The sequence below is a fragment of the Psittacula echo genome, assembly GCF_963264785.1.
Source record: "Psittacula echo genome assembly, chromosome: Z".
Lineage (NCBI taxonomy): Eukaryota > Metazoa > Chordata > Aves > Psittaciformes > Psittacidae > Psittacula > Psittacula echo.
Genome location: NC_137742.1, coordinates 36,470,393 through 36,488,495, shown reverse-complemented (window position 1 = coordinate 36,488,495; position 18,103 = coordinate 36,470,393). Strand labels below are relative to the sequence as shown.

The window sequence follows — 18,103 nt, the reverse complement described above, 5'->3', positions numbered from 1 at the left end:
TAAGAGGGGAAGAGAAAAAAAAGGAAAAAAAAAAAGAGCTGATGTTTTCCTTTTCTGCTTTTGGTAGAAGATGGTTTTATATTGGAATTTTGCAAGGAATTTCTCTTCTGTGACCTGCAAAGCACTAACTTCAGAAAAAACAGCAGAACGTTTCTTTATGTAAACATCATTTAAGAAACAAACTCAACTTTTCTATCAATAGCCTTTTGTGTTCCTTTTTGAAAAAAGCTAGTTCATTCCACACAGCATCAGAATCCTCTTGACAAAGCTGATGGGGGTCTGCATGCTGGTATCTGCCTTTATCACTTTCAATCCTGTTCATCAGTAAAAAGAGGTAGTTTGTTTTCAGATACCTACATGTCTTAGGATGACAAAAATAAAAGCGTACTTCCTTTCAGAAATATAAATTTTAAAACTACAGCATACACTGAATATAAATATTGTATGCTGTATACATTCTGTGAGGCATGAAAATTTAAATATGGTAATTATACAAAAGATCAATTACATAGCTTCACACAGATATGCTAGTATGGCACCATGGCTCTCAACTGATGTGGCAGAGCAGTGTCACCCACATTCATTCTGTTAACATTGCTTACAATATTAGCATGAGAAAGCAGAAGGTGAAACCATCATACAAACTCTCGCAAAACAATGCAGGAGACACCAGCTCCCCCAGTGCCTCTGCAAAACCAATCTACAAAACTATGCCTCTTGCAAAACCAAGTTACACTAATGTCCACTCTAAATCAAACTGGCCTAATGAAAGAATAAGTTGCCCATGGATAAGATGATGGACCAGGAAAAAGCATACTGAATTTAGAAACTCAGAAAAAGAAAGTGAAAATATTTCAGGTTTTGTGTAATTATAGTGTTTTCATGTATTTTAGTAATGCAAAAAATCAAAATTATATTAAAAAAAATCCTTTACAAAATAAATTTAATACCCTCTGCAACCTACATTTCTGCTGGGATAGAAATAAACTCTTGGAGAATGTAGTAACCTCATAAGGCCCCCATCATCTTTGCAGTCACGTATGTCAGTGGAAGTTGCATGTACACTGACAGGTGCATTAGGTCCCATCAGCTGCCATCTCAATAACAGAGTCTAATCTATGAAGAATCAAAAAGAATGGGGTCCTTCATCACTTACAGAGGATCAGAAGTGCCACATAAGCAGCTGATACTGAGCTCTTAATGCACAATTTACATTACACCAGCAATATAAAGCTTTTTGAGGTACCAGAATTACAGTGTAAGGTGTAACTATTTACAGATTGTTTTTATTTGTGTCTTGGCCACTTTTCTTTGTTTAGCCACATTAAAAAGAAAAAAAACCACAAACCTCTTTTAGTATGATGGCTTCATAGAATTCAGTTCTGACAACAAAAGTGATCAAACCATGTAATCTGCAGCTTACCTTAATTATATATGAAAAACTCCCCTACATGAATAAAGATTTAGTATTACACCTTCCCCACCATCTACTTTTCCCAAATACCTTTCTGTCAAGACAGAAGCTAGCGTAATTTATTTTAAACAGAAACAGAAGTTGCTTTAGTCTCCCTTTCCCTTCCCCCTCCCTTGTTTTTTTAACTATCAGAACCAGAACACTCAGTGCTTCATTGTATATCAGATTGGATTGATTCAAGTTTTGATACTGTTTTTATCTAGGTTGATTTTTTTTTTTATCTGTGGACTGTGAATGCCTCACTTAGGTTTAGGCATGGAATTAAATAATTTAATTCAAAACAGTAACTATCATCCAGTAGATTTTAGTCATTCCCAGATTGCACTGAATTTAAAACTGTGCAATAGAAGATAAAAACATCTATCTTTCCTAAATAAACAACACCTTTTCATTCTAATTTAAACAAATTCAATTGTTGTTCATGCTTTGATATTTCAAAAAATACTCCTGTGCTACCAATGCCTGTAGCACATTTGTACCTTGCAATTATTTTCATTCCCACTTCGTTTTTATTTTTTAAAAGACAAACCATTTTTAGATAAATATTACAGTATTACAAAGCAATGCAAATCTACTCAGATAGGGCAAAGCATTATTTATATATGAGGGACAGTTTATCATTCAAAGTAGGACACTTTATGTCGCTCTGAAGAGCTCCCAGTTTTGCAGCAATTTCTGTGAATTTTTGGTCAGACAGAGTTACAAAATTTGTGTCAAAATTAGTCAGTATTGCTGTAGTTACAAAAAGAATTATTTGTAGTAAAATATCTATGTGTTTATTAAACTGTAGGTGCACAATGAAGTATTACTAAAGCCACCAGGATGCAATGATCTGCTCAAATTACTTTCCTGAAACAGGGCCTGAAAAACTGTATCTAAGCACTGTCTGATAACTGACATGATAAAAAATGTCTTCATATACCTGAAATGTGTCTGTTTACCAAAAATTCTCACTCTTCAAAAATTCTGTATAAAATTTTCTGTATAAAAGTGTTTTGTACAGAATTTAAGGGAGAATTTTATATATAAAATATTCTCTATTTAAATTTTAATGTGTTAGAGTCTTTAATAAAGACAGTACTGCAGTATTTTTGTAGAATTATCAGAAATAACTGATTTTATAGACACTTAACAGTGCTTTTCATGCACATACTCTTTTTTTTTCCCTATTAAGAAGGGGATTTTAGGATTAGCTTCAGTTAATGTTTGAATCACCAAATGGTAGAGAGACTGTTATTTCTGTATTTTTAGCGGATAAAATTATTTATAAAAACTATTTGAAACACAAGGAGAAATTGATCTATTATTGAAAATTAAAAACATACACTGTCAACAAATTAATCAACTGGGGAATTAGATGAACATAAATAAGCAGCCCTAACAGCCCTTTGCCCAGTACCCAGGCTCACAATGACATCCTAAATAAAATAAGTCAAGGTGTCAGCTCAATACATTTTACTCTAGGTTTCAACTGCAATTTTTCTCATATAGGGGTATGCCATGTATTCTGCTTAAACAAAGAATAAAGTCTTGATCACCACACAGCAGCTTCTCAAATCAAATTCTCTTTTAAACATCTATATAATATTTTTGTTCAGATTTCTTGTGTAAGGGAAATGTTTTTAATGAGCTACGTAACTTACCTGCTATCACCCTCTTCCCACTGCTTTAATTGCTCTTTTAGTGCTCTGTAGTTGGTCTGTAACATCTGCAGCCTCTCTCTGCATTTTTCATGGGCTGCTCTTAGCTCATCAGTTTCGTGAGTCTGTATAGCAACAAAAAAAAACCAAAATTACAGCTGGGCAGAATGTAAGAGACTGTCACACAGAAACAAAAGTTCTGCTTAAGTAACTAGTAAACAGAAATCTAAATAAAAAGATCAGGAATAATAATATTGGAGGTCAATTTTTTTCTTATTGCTAGAGTGGCAGATTTTTGCTTATTTGGCAAAATTTACTTTCACTTTTTCATGATGTTGAGAAACTTAAAAAAATTTACTACCAAAATACCAGTTTTCAACTTACGAATGCATTGCCCCAACACACTGAAAAAGGATTATTTTTTTTTTCTTTATGGAAAACTAATCTACATATTTTAAGGAAAACACTGCCCACCCCTGAAGTCAACATCAAAACCCCCTAGATTAAATAGTTTCAGGATTTTCCCATACATTGATTTATTTCTGTAAATATATACAAGTCTGCGGCATCCAGACTTTGTCCTCTGCTTTTACAGAACAAAAGATTTATATCACAGGATAAAATAATGCAAGTTTAAAAGAAGATTTTCCTAAGTGACCATACTGTGCTCTGAAAAACATTAAGAACAGGACATTCCACAGCAAGTTTAATGCTGGCATACAGTAGTAAAGAATTTGCCAGACATGATCCCGCAGTAAAATTTGTCCTCAGTGCTTCTCTTCTGGTTCAATGGGAGCTCTGCTTGTAGAGAACTACAGAACATGTTCCTTACTTTATAAGTAAATCACAGTACTTTATTTGCACGTATTTCCTGCTTATATGCTAGGAGGGCATTTCAGCATTAGTCAATAAATAAGATACATCAATATTCAGAGCTGCAAGCAATAAAAAATCCCACTGTAAAAACATGGCAAGGGTTTCTACAGTAGTGCTAACTAAAAAGTACCTAGACTAAGCTTGGCTTCTAAAATATAGCCTAGCTTTCATGATGCATAAACAAAGCTGAAAGATACCAGCTAAAATTTCAGATGCTACTATATATAAAATTCCAGATGTTTTCTGGAAGTAAATCAGGCCACACAAAAAGCAGATTTAGGAGTAGAAGCAGGTACCAAAGTGACCTTACTATTAAATACTTTCCCATAGCAGTGGTGTTACTTTTTTTTTTCCTGAAACAAACTCTAACCCAGATATATTTATAAAACTGGAATTGCTTAAGAAGTACTTATGTCTGGTTTTAAGTGACTCATATAAATACTACATTGATATTAATAACAATCATCACACAAATAGCAAGATAAATTTATGACAAAGGACAGAGTGACCATTACCAAGCTTTGTTTGACACTATAACAGGAATTTTTTACAAGAATCCAATTACAGATGCTGTTTTCAAAAGAAGTTAATGAAATTATTGCTCTGAGATTGTTTGATCTTGCGAGTGAAAACGGATCGTTTGGAAAAGTACTGGAAAAAATAATGTCTTCAGCATAAAACTTCAGTAGTTTATTAGTGTCAACACCCTTTCAGAAATATAACCAAATGCAGAATTTGGCCTTTCCTGTTTATGAATCCACATTTTTCATTATTGCTTACATGTTTCATTACCCATTCTGCTAGTTATTCTTTTCCCTTATCAGTTGCTATTTTTGCAGAAATAGAAATTAGGAAATTAACTGCCCCAATGACTCTATTGAAGTAAGAATTTCAGAACTTTATCTTTGCACTGTAATTTTCATAATTTGTTAGTTCCATCTCTCTCTAGTTGAATTATATTATAGTTCTCTAATAATTAACCTCTCTTGTATATATTTTCCTGTACAGTGACAGAAATGAGAAAAAACAACCATCTTCAGCAATGCTGCATCTCCAGGTTATTCTCCAGCTCTCCACTACCATTCTTAGTACCTCCCATGCAGTGTGAAAGACAAAAAGAAAAAAGTCTAATCTGCAGAACGAAGAACCCAAATGCCTGTGAAAAGAAGTCATTTTGGTTTTTTCAGGTAGTTCAGACAAGCCAGAAGATTCTAATCACTAGTTCAAAATTTTGTTGAAATTGACCGGTAACAAATTGAATTAAAATGGAATTACACAATATATTGATTCAGTTCTTTGATCACTCTTTTTAGGCTGACAAGAAGTCAGGAATCTTACCACTATAAAAAAAAAAAAAAAAATCCCCACAAGTAGTTATGTGGACAAGACACAATATTAATAATATTATTTTCAGGATCTGAACACCATAAATAGAATAGTACTATATATATATAGTATCTAAATATAACACTGTGCCATAGCTGACGTTAATAAGTATTAAGGTTGCCCTAAAGATTGATATATTCTAGTTCTAATTTACTCCAATATCTTAGGACTTCAAACAAAAAGAGTAAGAAAACTTAAAGGGAAGACGACCTATTGCTTTTGAAAACTTTCCAGTTAAAGCCCAGAATATCTCCTCCAGGCTATAACATGGATCACAGTTCTAGAAACATCATATGGGAGAAGAGAATATATTCTTAGTTTGTATCCGATATCTAACTCTTGGCAATCAGACTTCTACCCACTTCCTGAAGGCCAACAGTAGATTGACACCCTATGTTTTGGAACATTCTAAGTACCAGCTTGATAATTTCTTATTCAAAAATCCATGAAATATTCTCATTTACTTTGACATTCTCTTCCTTAAAAAAGGGTGCAATCAAACATGCTCTGTTCCTTTGTAGTATGTCCTGGAGTGCAGAAATGAAGCTGATTCTTTACCAAAAGTATGGACACACTGAATTGATATGACTGTATTAGCAAAAAGACAGTAAGAGCCAACTTTCCTTGGCCAAAAATGAGTCACCTGAGGAGAACACAGAACTTCGCTCTTTTCTGTTCTTTTGTAATGCTGATTGGGGCATCACATATTTCTGTTCCTGAAAGCCCCATAAATAATAATGTTGGTTTGGTTTTGGTGGGGTTTTGTTGGGTTTTTTTTATTACCTGTTTTTCAAAGGACTGATGGATAAAGTCACCATTTAATCTTCAGGATATGCATGATCAGTATGCTTATTGATAGAGCAAGCACTTTTCTGAGCAAGTTTCTTTCAAGTAATCATATAGTCAACACTTTGCTTGAGGAGGCAATAATGCAAGCACCACATTCGAAAGTGTTGATCACATACATTATTCTTTGTTGGAAGCACTGCCTGAGAGGAGGCTAATATAAAAAAAAAAATAAAATCATACAATGCCAACAGAATTATTCTGATGTTAATATTAATGACAGATGAGTTCACTCTCATGCTGGCAATAGCCTTATTGAATTCTGAATGTAGTGCCACAACAGTATTTAGTACGTTACCCGGGCTTCTACAGCTTCTTTTCAGTCAATTAAGGCATTCTGCAAAAGCAACCAAGAAGGCTTCCTAAAGAAAATGTAAGGAGTTCATACATTCAGTTTCAAGGGGCGACAGAAGACAGCCCTGGAAGACCTCATAAATTAACAGCTGTAACAGAGATCCCATACTTGCCACATAATAAAGCTGCACAGATTTCTAAATTATCCTTTAAGAAGAAAAAGAAGAAATTACATTGGCAGTATGGTAAGCAGTAAAAATTATGAGGTCATGCATAGAGAATAACATTGTTATTTTTTTATCTGCTCAGAAAATTGGAGTGCTTCTCTTGTCTCCTCTTTCTAGAAGAAAACACAAAGAAATGTGGAATTCTCTAACATTTAAGACAACAACCATACACCATACATACTCACGTGTGACTTTTGTTGCCGTCAGAACAGCTGTAGTCCAAAGCACTAGAATAACCTGTAGCATCAGCATCTGGCAGGCCAAGTAAGAGTAACAAACAGCAGGCCTGCCAAACACCAGTTCTCAGGTACAGCCGGCAGGACACGCCTTAGATTTCTCAACAGAAATTAAAAACGGAAGTAACCTTTGGACTCCAAGGAACAAGATGGACTGTAAGGCTGAATTTGAAGTCTAAATCATCTTTCCTGTTCATATACTCTATGTGTATTACACCCTATATTAAACCCTCTCAAGTATACAGGGTGAGGAACTTCTGCATTTGTGCTGAAATATAATTCCCACTCACATTTTTTCCTAAGGTTGACTTATCACATATGAGTGTCTTTTTGCATGAGGGAGGAGCTCAGCACTCCAGTTTGTAGAGTCCCCAAATTTTTTCACTTACCCAACATTTACCACAGCATGTTCAATATAGCCAGCTCTGCTATAGGCTACATATACTGAAAATATCTTTTAAATTCCATAACTCTGAACAAGCATGGGAATGGCAGGCCAGGGCAGGGGAGGGAAGGGGAGGGGAGGGTAGAAGAAGGGAAAGAAAGGGGAAAGAGACGAGAAAGAAGGGGATGGAAGGCAGAGGAGGAGACAAAGAGGAAGGGAGAGGAAGATATAAGGAAGGAAGATTACAGGGAAGGGGGGGGGGGAAGGGAGGACTCATAAACATTTAAGAAATTCTGACTCAAGGTTTGGGTTTTGCATTCTGAAGTGCAGTTTGAATAAATTCCTCAAAAGGTGCTATTTTTGAAGTAGAAAACTAAACCAACAAAAATCTATAAAATGGGGACAAAATGAGAAATTGTAATACATGCTCAATTAAGCTTTTCTACCAATGGTTAGAGTGGAGGGGTTGTTTGCTGGTTTGTGGTTTTTTTGCAGCATTTGTTAGAGTAACAACTTCTGAGCCATGATTTCAAAGAGTACAAGCGGTAAATCTGCGCCAAATAATTTACTTTAGCATTTTAAAATACTGGTTGCCTTCACTGTACAAAAGAAAAAAAAATATTTGTGATTTCTGCTTCACTTTATTTCTATATGAATACATGAATTTCTCAAAGTATATATTCTCAGACACAAATTTTAAAATATATTCAACAAGTACATATTATTGATGACAGCTCAAATTAAGATTTCCACAGGACTACAGGAGTATCAACACAAAATTCCTAGCAGTAAAACAAAGAGACAAACTAAAGAAGAGTGCTCTCTGATGCTAACACACTTACAGTCCATAATGATATGTGCATTTTGCATTTCTAAAATGCCTGTTTATTTTGGTATATCTTTATCTATGCAAGCTTATAGCTAGAGGTGTTTTTCTATTTTTATTTTTTAATGTTCACCTTTAGCTGCAGTGTCTTCTCTAAGTTTTCAATCTTCCTTTCAGCTATTTTAAGCTTCCTTCGCTCCTCTGACTCTCTAAAAGAGCTCTTTGGGGACAGAGACCTTGAACGTTTCACAGGTGGTTCCTGGAGAATAAAACAAGGACATGGTTGAACTAGTTGGAACATCGGATTATGAAAGACATGCAGAATTAAAAAAGAAGTAATTTTGAATACTAATAATGAATTATAAAAAAAAAATAAAATCTGCATGGAATACCAGAGAAATAACAAGCAGAATTACCACAGCGCTACCACTAAAGGTTTCTCTGTGACTCGTTAATGAGAATATTCATTTACATTTACATTGTTTCTTTCAGAATAATGATGTCCCATTAGGGAAGACTAAAGGGTTATAGACTCAGAAATGCAAGAAACCTCATTACAAAGGAGGGGATAGAGGCTGGTCTAATTGCTCTATAAGGGTCCAAGGTTACACTTGATAGGACAACCAGAAACAAGAGGGAAAGGATTTTTTTCCCTTTGAAATAGTTTAACACACTGTGAAGTTGAAGGAACAATATGCTTGAGGAATATAAATACAACAGACAGTAGATCTTATACCATAATGACCATATGGTCATTAACTATAATGTGACTAACTAGAGACAAGAATATGTGTTTATATCATGTACAGCTTCATATAGCAATCTGGAGAAAGAATATGCAAAAGTAACACTTAAACTGGGCAGCTTTCTGTTCATTCTATGTCATATGTCCTTATGGCAAAGAAAGACCTCATCAAATTAGACTTTCTGATTTTCTGAATAACTTTGGTTAAGGACAGAGAAATACGAACACATACTTAATATCGATAGGGTAAAATGCTATTAAGTAAATACATAAAATAAAAAGAAAACAATATTAACTGTGATTATTGTTGCATGCTGCCATTTTCACTGTAAAAGAACTGTTTTACATCAAAAGGAATTGAGGATAAAGTCTTCTTAAATACTATATTTTTCAACACTTCCACGATTCCATTCAATTAATCTAAAGAAAATCCTAATGAGCAACTGCAATTTTTTATTTTGACCATTACATTTCAGTATTAAATGTTTGCAAGACACTGTATATCACATTTTCACTTCAAATGGTATCAGTTTCACAAAGGAGAAATAAAACAAAATCATGGAATATCAGAAAATAATATCATCACATATTTAAGAATTTAAATATTGCCAAGGTGCTTTTGCTTCTGAAATGTGCCTGAATAAGATTTAAAAAATAAAAATTAAAAAACAAAGCCCAAACAAAAAAAGCCCAAATCAAAGCAAAAAAAGACAACACCTTCTCCTCATCCCTCTGTCCTCCCCCACAAAAAAACCCAAACAAAACAAACATCTGGAAAGAATTTTAGGCCATTTAAAATCTGAATGCCAAATATATTTTGTACATTTCTGTCAGTCCCTTTATATAACACAAGAAACTTGAGGAAAGTTTTAATCAACACTTACAACAGTATTCCCAATGTTATGGTTTTATATTGTCAGTATAACATTGTACTAAGAATAGGTTTCTCCAAAATATTATCAATTTACATTTTTTTAATAATTCTCAGAGATACACACAAAAGTTTACAACAGTTCATACACACTAATAATAATTAAAACAAATTGATCTCTTTCAGGTGTCTGAAACAGAACATCCCAAGACCAACATATCAAAATACATACTCATTTTCAAAGCCCCAGATTTCTTGAATAAAATCAAGATCTTAAATAAAACCCCCATCTTCTTTCATAATCAGTGCATACCCATACTTATTTTTCCAAAAAAACCCCAGAATGCATTATTTTCAGTAAGTGTTTCCTAGTTAAACTTTATGTTTGTATACAGAAGACTTAGAAAACACAGTATTTCTCTGAAACCAGGAATAAAAGGTCAAAGCACTCCATTTGTTGTCAAAGAGAAGGACAAAAAAGGAAAAGAAGTGGACCAACTGGCACCAGACTGTTAAGAATGTAGAGACTCTACAGCAGAATTGAGAGAAAAAAATTGCAGAAAATTTAAAATTCATAGTCTTGCTGCTTTAATCAAAGGTGATCAGATACAGTGAGTACACAACAGATTCTCTTTACACACACACAGACCTCATATATAGCTACCCAGAATGGCACTGTGAATCTTTTTCACAAAGCCAAGAAAAAAAAAAAAAAGAAGAGAAACATTCTAACTATTCATGGACATGGAAATAATTCCCTGTGAGAACAGGTGGGATTGGTGATGTGCATTAAGAAACATTCTATTGTTTGAAAGTTTTTTTTCCTGTTTAGTGATGAGACTAGAGGTCTGTGGAGAGAAGGAGCTGGGTCTGGGCTTTACAGCTCCACATAGGCAGTTCAAAGCCAATCTTTGCTAAACAGGCAAACAGTTTAATTTTCCTACTAAGACAGAAGAGACTGCATAGTAAAATACATTGTAATTTGATTGCCTGGGGCTGCTGCAAAACTCAGTTTGGAGGACAGTATCTGTAATACTCTTCTCACAACTGCAAAGTTTGCTGCTGCGAGATTTAAGCATTTAGTTTTTAATTCAGTCCTCAAATTCCAAAGTAAATTTATCCATACCTGTATTAAATATATACACAAATTCTAATATTTTAAGTCCAGTTTTATGAGCAAAGAATGTTAATCCAAGTCAGTAACAGGTAACAACAGAAGATTTTTCATCAAATGATCCTAAAGAATACTTACAAAACACTAAGCCAAATTGTAGAAAACCAGAAATACACAGCCTTTGTAATATGAAAAGATATGAAACTTTGAGATGCACGATTTAATGTAAGAAGTAGCTGGTAAGTGGATGGGACATACATTAACTGTTAACAGAGTTACAAAAAGCAGAAAAAGAAAAGATGCTTCTGTCTAAACAACCTTCTTTTACCCATTTGCATCCATGAAAGATACCATGGGACATGGCTGGAAATAGTCATGTTCTTGAATTGCAACAGGTCTGTGCCGCATGGAGTCCCAAAAGAAGTCAAAAAAAAAAAAAAAAAGGCAAACAAGATTAATCTCTTACTGAAAAGTCTTGGAGAACTCTTCTGCACAGACAGATCAGGTCAGTATCTGCCAGGATATAGCACTGAAAACAGTGGACAGGAATCTCAATGATTTTTATCAGCTGAAGAAACAAAAAGTTGGCTGAAGCTGGACCAGAGCTTGACAAGATTCAGGTAGGTTTTTTTAAAGAAGAAAAATGGGAAATTCTTGATTCACTGTGTTTCAACAGGAGCTTTATCAGTATTGTTAACTCATGCCTTTTCACATCTTGACATTAAAGACTTAGAAGAATGCTGTAGAATATATATCAATAAAAAGCAATCATAACTCCCATGCACTGAGAAAGCTTACCTATAAAAACCCAAGGGCTGAGTTACTGAATCAGTCAGCAGAGATACGGATGGCAGTTGAATTAGGTAACAGAAATCATACACAGGCCACAAAGTTATGAAGTTTAAGCTCCAAAAAAGAGCTCTAGGAAGACTGTACACATTTAACAAAGCTTTTAACCACCGCATTATCTGACTCACAAAATAAGTTGTTTCTGTTACTCTGTATGACAGTGGGAATTTGTATTTCTGCAATTCACAAAAAAAACCACACTAGCCTATAAGATGTATATATATATATAATTGCATTCTGCACAACCACACATAGGTGGAAGTATACAGTCATGTGGCCACACATCCCAATTTATCAGACTAGTGGCAAGTTCCTGTTTTGTCCCAGACTCTTTTTTTTAACACTTTTCAAATTATTTATTCTTTAAAATATTTGTGTTTTTACAGCAGAAAGTAATCAAAGCAGTGTCATTCTGAGCAGAAGTGATTCCATGCTTACTTGTTCTTTTTGTATCCTGGGAATGCACATAAGCAGGGGGGTGAAGGGTTAACATGACAGAGACTTTGTGAAGTCAAAAGGATTATCACTGTAAAACAAAAACTGTATATTCAACATATTCTTCCAGTCAAATCATGTGCTAATAGCTTTTGTCATGAATACTTTTGTCATAAAAGGCTGAATAACAAGGTAATAGGAAGATATTTCATTGCAAGGGAAAATCAGTAATTACAGCCTACTATGTTTTCTATTTTGTATGTGTATTTTGTGATCTTAAAGTGGGAATCTTTCTACAATTTTCCTTACTGTCTTGCCTAAATACAATGGAATTGTAGCCTGCCTATTTAGTTCCCAAAAGTTTTAAAAGACACTGTGTGCGCACGTGAAAAAGCGCACATACCAAAATAGCCCAAAGTATTGAAAGAGCATGACTAGGATCTACGTATCAAAAGGGAGCAAGATTCCCTATAATAGGATTTAAAAGTTTGTATTTGGTTTTAGTCAAGTGGGTGCAACTGCTTTACTCCTGACACAGTGACCAATTCATGACAAACACAGCACTCCTATTGACATTATTCTGAGGAAACAAGAAATGACATTGTGGTGGGTTTACTTTAGCAAAGGGCCAAACACCAACTCAACTGCTCACTCACTCTCCTTTCTCAGTAGAATAGGGAGATACACAATGAAAAAGTTCATGGGTTGAGAGAAAGAAATTGAGGTTACTTACCATTCACCACCACAGTCAGACTCAGCTTGGGGAAAATTAAATTATTGTCATTAAAATATATTTAGATAGTAAGAAGTAAAGAAAATATTTAACCAACATGGTTTACCCTACCCTGGTCTCCAGGTTCAACTTTGCTCCTGACTCCCCAAACTTCCTGCTGAGCAGTGCAGGTGGACAGCTAGCAGGAGCTTTGAGTCAACCCGTAAGAGCTACTCTTGTCCACTCTTTCCTCTTCACTACTTCTCCCTGCTCCGTCATGGGGCCCCTGCACAGGCTGGAGTCCTTCAGGATAAACCTGCTCCAGAGCAAGCCCTCCATAGGCCACAGTTCACGTCAGAAGTGAATATCCATCTGCTTTGGTGTGGGCTCCTCCACAAGCTATAGTGAAGAGATGTGCTCCATGTTGGTTCTGCCTATGGGCTGCAATGAAATACATGCTTCAGCACTTGTAGCATCTTCTCTCTCTCCTCCTTCTCTACCTTGGTGCTTGGAGGGCTGTTTCTCACCTTATATTCTTCACTATACTCTACACTGCATGTATAGCATTTTGTCCTTACTTAAGCACATTTTCGCAGCATGCTTCTAAACAAATGTTATAAAATATGTCTTTTCCACAAACTAGCATAGAGTGCAGGATATTGAGAAAGAACAAGCCATACAGTTTTGAAAGGAAAAGGTACAAAATACCAGATGTGGGAAACCCAAGAGATTTCTAAGGAAGGAGAACATGACAGAATCATAGAATTGTAAATTAGTTAGGGTTGGAAAGGATCTTGAGATCATCTAGTTCCAATCCCCCTGCCATGGGCAGGGACACCTCACACTAAACCATGTCACCCAAGGCCTCATCCAACCTGGCCTTCAACACCGCCAAGGATGGAGCATTCACAACCTCCCTGGGCAACCCATTCCAGTGCCTCACCACCCTCACAGTAAAGAATTTCTTCCTTATATCCAATCTAAACGTCTCCTGTTTAAGTTTGAACCCGTTACCCCTTGTCCTGTCACTACAGTCCCTGATGAATAGTCCATCCCCAGCATCCTTATAAGCCCCTTTCAGATACTGGAAGGCTGCTCTGAGGTCTCCACGCAGCCTCCTCTTCTCCAGGCTGAACAGCCCCAACTTTCTCAGCCTGTCAATATATGGGAGGTGCTCCAGTCCCCTGATCATCCTCGTGGCCCTCCTCTGGACTTGTTCCAACAGCTCCATGTCCTTTTTATGTTGAGGACACCAGAACTGCACACAATACTCCAAGTGAGGTCTCACAAGAGCAGAGTAGAGGGACAGGATCACCTGCTTCCACCTGCTGGTCACGCTCCTTTTGATGCAGCCTAGGATACAGTTGGCTTTCTGGGCTGCCAGCGCACACTGCTGGCTCATGTTAAGTTGCTCATCAACCATCACTCCTAAGTCCCTCTCCACAGAGCTGCTCTGAATCTGTTGTCTGCCCAACCTGTAGCTGTGCCTGAGATTGCTCCGACCCAGGTGTAAGACCTTGCACTTGGCATGGTTAAACTTCATAAGGTTGGCATCAGCCCACCTCACAAGCATGTGAAGGCAAGATGATCTCGAACCAGATCCTCTCCTATTGATGGTCCACCCTTGCAGACTATACCATCACAGAAGAGTGTTCCTAATTGTAACCTTGATACAGAAATGTCTTCCAAGTTTTCAATATTCTATACAAGCACAATTTAAAAAAAAAAAAAATTTAGATGAGGAAGAGGCTGAACACACTAAAACCATCATGGCTTTGGCTAATTTAATAAATTAATTAAAGCCGCAAAAGGACTTACAGATCTATTTCAGTAGCTACAGCTTACTGTTATGTGGTGCCTAAATTTAACAGCAAGTCCAATTCTATGCTTAGTAATAAACAGTTGAAAGTATAAACCTCAAATGGACATTGTCATTCTTCATGAAAAAAATACTACACCATACATAAGAATTTGAAAAAAAAAAAACCCCACTTTTTTAATTTATAAAGTCACAATTTATATTATTCCCTTTTTCATTCCAAAGAAAGATGTTCATTCTGATCAACACCACAAAATATCTGATAAATATTCACTTTAACAAATCTAAAAAGGATTTATCATTCAAGTATTTCTTTTAATTAAGAATCCCTTATTCAGTATTTAATAAGGTAAAACCTTCTACTCCCAACAGCTATTTTAACAAGTCTTTGGCAGATAACACAAGAACCATTCAAACAAGCTTCCAGAATTATAAGCAGTATCAACAGGTATTAAAATTACTATCTGGACCCTTGAGCAAAAATGTTTGGCTTTACCAGACTGACTTAGACACAAATACACAAGACAGTAACACTGTCCCACCTCATGCTTTTTTCAGTCCTTATACTGTTTCTGTCCAGAGTTTCTGTAGCATACAAATTATGCTTTGCTAGGTTAAGACTTGCTTTTTTCAATTTTTCCTGTAAAAGCTCTATTTCAGATTTTTGCATAGTAATAAGACACTCTAGTTCACTTAAAGAAGGCTGTTGAAATACGTAGAAAATGATAGTACATTACGAACAAAAAAATCGGAAGCATACCAAACTATGACATGAAGCTGAGTGGTGCAGTTGACATGCCGAAGAGATGGGATGCCATCCAGAGGGACCTGGACACGCTTGAAAGTTGGGCCCATGCAACCTTATGAGGTTTTACAAGGCCAAGTGTAAGGTCCTGAACCTGGGTTATGGCAACTTCCAGTATCAATACAGGCTGGGGAATGAATGGATTGAGAGTACCCCTGAGGAGAAAGACTTGGTGATATTGGTGGATGAAAGACTGGACATGCGCTGGCAGTGTGCGCTTGCAGCCCAGAAGGCCAATCACATCTTGTGCTGCATGCAAAGGTGTGTAAGCCAGCAGGTCAAGGGAGGTGATTCTGCCCCTCTGTTCTGCTTGGTGAGACCCCACCTGTGGAGTACTGTGTCCAGCTCTGGAGTCCTCAGTACAGGAAAGATATGAACCTGATGAAGCAGATCTAGAGGTAGAACTACAAAACCAATCAAAGGGATGGAACACCTCTCCTGTGAGAAAAGGCTGAGAAAGCTGGGGTTGTTCGGTGTGGAGAAGACTCCACAGAGACCTTACTGCTGTCTTTGAACACTTCAGGCTGGCTTATAAGAAAGATGGGAGAGACTTTTTAGCAGGGCCTGTTGCGACCGGACGAGTGGTAATAGTTTTAGACTAAAAGTGGGGAGATTCAGGCTGTTTGTGAGGAAGAAATTGTTTACAATGAGGGTGGTACAATACTGGCACATGTTGCCAAGGAAGTGGTGGATGCACCATCTCTGGAGACATTCCAACCCAGGCTGGATGTGGTTCTGAGCAACCTGATCTAGTTTGAGATGTCCCTGCTCACTGCAGGAGGTTGGACTAGATGACCTTTGAAAGTCCCGTCCAACCCAAACTATCCTATGATTGATTATATGATTTGGCTAAAATTGCCTAGACAAACAGAACATTACCAATATTACAGGACCATGTAAATAATTCTGGTTTTGTTAATGATCCATAATCAAAACCAGGACCCAAAGTGTTAAATAATATTTTCACACTACCATCAGCACCGCATTTTCCAAATCCAAATTTACAGTCTTAACAACGGTTGTTTCATAAAGATGTTTCTTCTGCAGCAACTTATTCTACTGTGGTATTTTGCACCTCAAATGCTGTCAAAATTTCTTGACAAAGTTTTTTTACTTCCTAGACTATTCCTGGTAAATTTCAAGTTGGTATCACTAACCCATCAAACATGCAGAATAAAGGCCACTTACCTGCATATTCTGTCAATAAAGATATTCTTAATTAAAAACTACCTCAGAAAAGTACCTCTTTATGTAAATCTACAACTGGTCTCCAATATATCTATAAACTCAGACATCACACATATTGTGGTCAAACTGAAGACTTACAGAAAAAATGAATGGTGATTCTAGATCACAGTGTTACTCTAGGCAGGTATGTCATTTCATGATGCCATTGAATTCCAGGACCCTTCCCAGCTATCAATCCATTCACAGCAATCTCTTCGTACAATAGCACACTGCCACACACTGCTCACCATGGCTGTGTTACAAAACTTGTCCAGACCAAAATATGATTTCATTGGTACCAGCTATCTTTAAGTCATATCCCCAATGATCCAATAGAGACCTCATGTGTGTACACGTGACCAAGAGTGGTCAAATTACCATGGTGATAAATTACTCCTTTTAGATGAGTTTTCATTAACTATCTGTGATCATACCCCACTGGGGTGTGTATATATACATATATATATGTATATATATATACACACCCCACAACCACAAGGCAAAAATCTGTTAGCTTAGCATAAGTAACACCAATATACCTGTTCTGGCAGTCTATGGCAATCACAAGGTGAAATGCTTTACTGCAAACCTCCTCCACAGTCCTTTAAGGCTGTGGACAGACAATACCAACCTTGCAACAGATGTGCAATATAATTCCCAGATGGTCAATGCATCCAGGCAGCTGGAAGTTAGCACCCAACACTATTGCTGAAAGAAAGGATGGCGTAAATCCCCTCCCAAATTGATGCGTAATAAAAGGGCAGGTTAGTTTAAAAAGTCAGTGCAAGTGGCTTGATTTGACTCAGATGACCTCTCATTGCACTGATTAGGACAACCTCATGAAAGCCCTATTTGCCAACAGTGCTCTGACAGTAATGACAAGTTAGGAAAAAGTAAATTCTTCAGTCAACAAAGCTTGATTCAGAAGGCAACCTTAGTGAGACTGGCTAGAAGTTTTATTTTACACATACTTTCCCTAATTAGCAAAGTTCTCACAACCTGACTTGCTTGCAACTTGTTTTGAACATATTCTTCAGATAAATACTCATTTCAGTAGAGAACAAATAATTTGGTATAATTATCAGTTGTTCCTACTATTTCAATTACTGGTATGACCCAAGTAAAACAAATCAGGTTCACTGACAAAAATCAGAAATGGCAGTGTAAAAAAGGTTAAGCAAACAAATACAATCTCCAAATTCATGCCAATCAAGAAATGAGACCGTTCACAAAGTTGATTAAAATCAAGCAAGCAAACACCCTAGTAGGCTTAGTATTTGACAGAAACACATTAATGGGCATAGCCATTTTGTTTCTTTCTATGCAGAATATGAAG

At 36.3% G+C, this 18,103-nt stretch overlaps 1 protein-coding gene across 1 annotated transcript in view; it reads right to left on the bottom strand.

The window, feature by feature from the left end:
* The window catches only part of CNTLN (centlein), a gene marked incomplete at its 5' end in the record, with an annotated part of 196,332 nt that overhangs the window by 88,107 nt on the left and 90,122 nt on the right, over positions 1–18,103 (bottom strand). The window contains 6 exon segments of the mRNA XM_080637807.1: positions 189–314; positions 3,118–3,239; positions 8,324–8,449; positions 10,631–10,720; positions 15,278–15,291; positions 15,294–15,375. Coding sequence (XP_080493933.1) covers positions 189–314; positions 3,118–3,239; positions 8,324–8,449; positions 10,631–10,720; positions 15,278–15,291; positions 15,294–15,375 — 560 coding nt within the window.